The sequence below is a fragment of the Carcharhinus amblyrhynchos genome, chromosome 26 (assembly GCF_965287045.1).
Source record: "Carcharhinus amblyrhynchos chromosome 26, sCarAmb.v2.hapA, whole genome shotgun sequence".
Lineage (NCBI taxonomy): Eukaryota > Metazoa > Chordata > Chondrichthyes > Carcharhiniformes > Carcharhinidae > Carcharhinus > Carcharhinus amblyrhynchos.
The window spans coordinates 14,385,185-14,390,238 of record NC_137349.1 but is presented as its reverse complement, the minus strand read 5'-3'; the positions used below and the strand labels follow the sequence as shown (position 1 = coordinate 14,390,238).

The 5,054-nt window shown below is 49.5% G+C and overlaps 1 protein-coding gene across 1 annotated transcript; it reads right to left on the bottom strand.

The window, feature by feature from the left end:
* On the bottom strand, positions 1–4,771 carry LOC145358658 (protein S100-A1-like). The gene is made up of 3 exons (XM_080212874.1): positions 4,638–4,771; positions 3,819–3,968; positions 1–299 (listed from the first exon to the last, which is right to left on the bottom strand). The coding sequence occupies exons 2-3, from the start codon at positions 3,957–3,959 to the stop codon at positions 141–143; spliced, it is 300 nt and encodes a 99-aa protein (XP_080069000.1). The 5' UTR covers positions 3,960–3,968; positions 4,638–4,771; the 3' UTR covers positions 1–140.
* Between the last annotated feature and the right edge of the window lie 283 nt (positions 4,772–5,054).

The following is a 5,054-nucleotide window of genomic DNA, read 5'->3' as shown; positions in this document are numbered from 1 at the left end:
TTATTTGGATCATTTTTATTTTATTAATTTGCATTAAAAAAAAGTGGTGGAGATACTGCACGAGTTTGTAAGCTGATTGTTCTCGGGTGTAATGACATGTCTAGTAGTCAGGTCACTATTCACTTCTCAACCTGATTCGCTCATTTTTTCATTTGCTCCCGCTTCTGAACATAAATTTCGTTGCAGGTAAGCATGATACTGGCAATGAATGACACAAACTCTTCAAAGTTCACTTCTCCATCGCCATCAAAATCCAGATCTTTCATCATCCTGTCAAAGGCTTCAATGTTTCCCTTTTTCTGTCGAGAGATGTGAAAAAAGTTGAAAATAGTAAAAAAAAAATTGCAGTTTATCATTTTAGCAAGAATGAGGAGAGATCAAATCAAAGGTAACAATTGTAAAAGAGGCTCAGGCAGCAGCAGGGTCTATTGGGTAAATGTGCATCAATCTGACTGATTGAGAAATGGATCTAGGATCCTGGGCTTTATCTAGTGGCAGAGCGTCCAAACACAAGGAATATATGATGAACCTTTACTAAAATGGGAACATTGTGAGCGGTTCTGGGCATTGTACTTTGAGGAAGATGTAAAGTTGTTACATTCACAAGGACGATCGATTTTGGTTATGAAGATAGGCTGAGTTGGAAAGGAAATTTGATACAGTTTTTCAAAATCATGAGGGATCATCACAGAGTAGATATGAAAAAGCTGTTCCTATAATTGGTAGAATCATCCTCCACATTCCCCATCAAACACTCCCAGGACAGATACAGCATGGGGTTAGATGCAGAATAAAGATTCCTCTACACTATCCCTATCAAACACTCCCAGGACAGATACAGCATGGGGTTAGATGCAGAATAAAGATTCCTCTACGCTATCCCCATCAAACACTCCCAGAACAGATACATCATGGGGTTAGATACAGCGTAAAGCGCCCTCTACACTGTCCCCATCAAACACTCCCAGAACAGGGACAGCACAGGGTTAAATACAGAATTAAGCTCCCTCCATACTGTCCCCCATCAAACACTCCCAGGACACGTACAGCACGGGGTTAGATACAGAATAAAGATTCCTCTACACTATCCCCATCAAACACTCCCACAATAGGTACAGCATGGGGTTAGATACAGAGTAAAGCTCCCTCTGCTCTGACCCCATCAAACACAGTAAGAAATCTCACAACACCAGGTTAAAGTCCAACAGGTTTATTTGGTAGCAAACGCCACTAGCTTTCAGGGCTTTGCCCCTTCGTCAGGTGAAAGCCCTGAAAGCTACTGGCGTTCGCAACCAAATAAACCTGTTGGACTTTAGCCTGGTGTTGTGAGACTACTTACTGTGTTTACCCCAGTCCAACATTGGCATCTCCACAGCGTGACTCCCATCAAACACTCCTAGGACAGGTACAGCATGGGATTAGATACAGAGTAAAGCCCCCCTCTGCGTTCCCCATCAGACTCTCCCAGGACAGGTACAGTACGGGGTTAAATCGGATAGTCTGGAAATTTATAAACTTGTTGTTCTAGTTGAGCTAATCACACTTGTTTGCTTCTTTCAGCCAGAGACCCTGACCAGGAATTTAAAAGCGTCTCTCTGCTACATTCCAGAGGACTGAGCTGTCAGCCTGTGTGCAACACACTGTTACAGAGTGGAACAGACTGGGCTGCAAATGGACTATTTAACTGAGCTCCGGTTCTCTTGTAGTCTTTGCCTGACTGGTTCACTGCTCATGTTTCTGATTGTTCCGCCTTGGCTTTTTTTCAGAAACCACACCCTCATTTTACACATTTCTCAGACCGTCTGAACATTAAGTCACTAATCAGGCGTCTGAGTGCTTGGGAAACGCTTGCTGGACAATAGCTTTCTGACTCCCCACTTTTACTCTGAATGCCATCTGTCCCACACTGCACACCAGTGACCATCCTCACACTGCAGAGACTTACTGTTTGGGGGATGTGGCTCCCTCATGCAGCCGGGGCAGAATGTGATCTTATTCAACCTTACATTTGGCGCAGATTTCCTCTAAACAGCCAGAGGATCTATCATTGGCCTCTTCCTTTTCTCATCTACAAGCGGGCCCTTCAGTCACATCATCTAAAAGCACAGCAAATACTAACCCCATTCACACCCTACCCCTCCCTTCCCTAAATCCACCCCCCACCCCAACCCTCAACCCCTCTCCTCCATCCTACCCATCTCCCCTCTCTAAACCATTCACCTGCCCCACCCTACCCCTCCTCCTGCCCAGACCCCTCCCTCCCCTCCTGCCCCACTTTTTCCTCTTTAAGAAACTCACACTGATCAAGCTTTTAGTTATCTCAATGTCTCATGTGACTCACAATTTGTTTTAAACCAGTGAGGCTGCAGAGATTTGGTTAAAACCGGGATATAAACAGAGATAGATCCCAAAGCATAACTTCACAGCAGGGATCACTGCCCGGGATCAGGAGCAGGAAACCTGGCTAACTTCCCCTCTTTCTGTAACCCAGTGGGTGGGTGAGAGTGAATCAATCTCTCAGCACCCAACCCTTCACCATTTTCAAATCATGATGAGATCATTGGGTTGTGGGGACAGATTTCCAAATCATTGCTGACTGAGTTATAAAAAGTTTAAAAAAAGTTTTATTCATGAGTCACAAGTAGGTTTACATTAACGCTGCAATGAAGTTACTGTGATACTGTTAAGAGTCCCCCAGTAGCCACACTGCGACACCTATTTGGGTGCACCAAGGGAGAATTTAGCATAGCCAATCTACCTAACCCGCACATCTTTGGACTGTGGGAGGAAACCGGAGCACCCGGAGGAAACCCATGCAGACACGGGGAGAATCTGCGGACATCACACAGACAGTGCCCAAGGCCAGAATTGAACCCGGGTCCCTGGTGCTGTGAGGTAGCAGTGCCAACCACTGTGCCACCATGATTGAAACTTAATGCATATGTATGAGGGGCTTAAATGAATGTGAGGAGGGCATGGGATAAGCCCAGGGTGGGTACTGGGTGAGCGCAGTTGCTGGGGAGAGTGGGTGCTCGTGTGAGGGTGGGTGCTAGGTGAGGGAGGGTGCAGAGTTGGGTGGGTGCTGAATAGATGCTGGGTGGGGTGGGTGCAGGGTGGGGAGGGTGCAGGGTGAGTGGGTATAGAATGGGGTGGGCGCTGGGTGAGGGTGGGGTGGGTGCTGGGTGGGTGCTAGCTGGGTAGGTGCTGAGTTGCTGGGTTGGTGGGGAGGGTGCAGGGTGCTGCATGGGTGGGTGCTGGCTGGGTAGGTGCTGGGTTGGTGGGGAGGGTGCAGGGTGCTGCATGGGTGGGTGCTGGCTGGGTAGGTGCTGAGTTGGTGCTGGGTGGGTGCAGGGTGCTGCATGGGTGGGTGCTGGCTGGGTTGGTGCTGGGTGGGTGCAGGGTGCTGCATGGGTGGGTGCTGGCTGGGGAGGTGCTGAGTTGGTGCTGGGTTGGTGGGGAGGGTGCAGGGTGCTGCATGGGTGGGTGCTGGCTGGGTAGGTGCTGAGTTGGTGCTGGGTGGGTGCAGGGTGCTGCATGGGTGGGTGCTGGCTGGGGAGGTGCAGGGTGCTGCATGGGTGGGTGCTGGCTGGGTAGGTGCTGAGTTGGTGCTGGGTGGGTGCTGGCTGGGGAGGTGCAGGGTGCTGCATGGGTGGGTGCTGGCTGCGGAGGTGCAGGGTGCTGCATGGGTGGGTGCTGGCTGCGGAGGTGCAGGGTGCTGCATGGGTGGGTGCTGGCTGGGGAGGTGCTGGGTGGGTGCAGGGTGCTGCTGGGTGGGTGGGGACCGGCTCTGGTTTCTGTCAATGAGGTTATTTCTCTACCTTTGTGAGCTGGGTGAGTTCTATCTCCACCAGTTTTTTCATCTGGCTCCGGGTCAGAGTGTATTTTTCGCCTTTTGCATACTGATAAAAAACATCCATCAGATTCTGCATCGCCACCTCGGTTTTGCTTGGAGTTGTCATGATTGGAGTCTGAGACAGAAAGTGGAGTTAGTGAGAAATCCTCTCGATCTCCCCAAAACTGCTCCCCCCCCCACCTTCTTCCCCCACTGTCCCGGGGTAACTGAATGGAGGGTTGGGGTTAGGGTTGGAGTTGGGATTGGGGTTAGGGTTGGGTTTGGGGTTAGGTCGGGGTCAGGGTTGGGATGGTTGCTGAGTTTCCCGGTTCCCGGGGATTTGATTCCAACAAAAATTCACTTTGTTCAAAACTTTAGAAACTGACAAAACTTTCATTAACTCCCCGGGAATCCACAGCTCCGCGACATCCCATAATAACCCCCCAACCCGACCCCCACACAGACCCCACCCACACACTAAAACCCCGACCCACATGTAAAAACCACGACCCCCCCCCCCCCACACACACACCAACCACACAGATCCTGACCCACACACACAGACCCTCCCCACACCCACACACAAAAACCCCCGACCCACACCCACACAGACCTCCCCCCCCACAACACACACACCCTTCCACACAGACCCCCTCATAACAGTCCCGTATTTGAGAAGCAAAAGCAACGAAGAAACTTGTTACAGTGACAAAATCGCGAATAATCTCATCAAATAACTAGTCACTCGTTAACCCTCGCTAAATAACTAGTCTCTAGTTATCTTCACCAGCAGCCTGCCTCTCACCTCCTTTACTTCCAGTTTTTGGCCAGATGTGCTGCAGTTGTGAAGGTTGCTGTGGTTTTAATCTTACCCCAGCCCAGGCTGATGTGTCAGTCACTGGGGGGGAGGAGTGCTGACTGGATACTGGCTGCTACTCACAGCCCAACCCTCACAAACTCTGACTCGTGGCTGAAAGAATTTGGACAGTTTAAAACATTAAAACTGGCAAAAAGAAACTTCTCGAACAATTCCTTAGCAAGAGTCAACAGAAGCAGACAGAATTCACCGGAGTTTCTCAACAAATCAAACCAGCTCAAACAGAAATGCTTTAAACTGAGAGATTTATGAATGGTGGGAGGTGACTTCTTGCAAGCTGTGCCCAGCAAAGCTTCTCATTGTATCTCTTACTGTTTCTAAAACTTCATTCTAAGTACTTTAAAC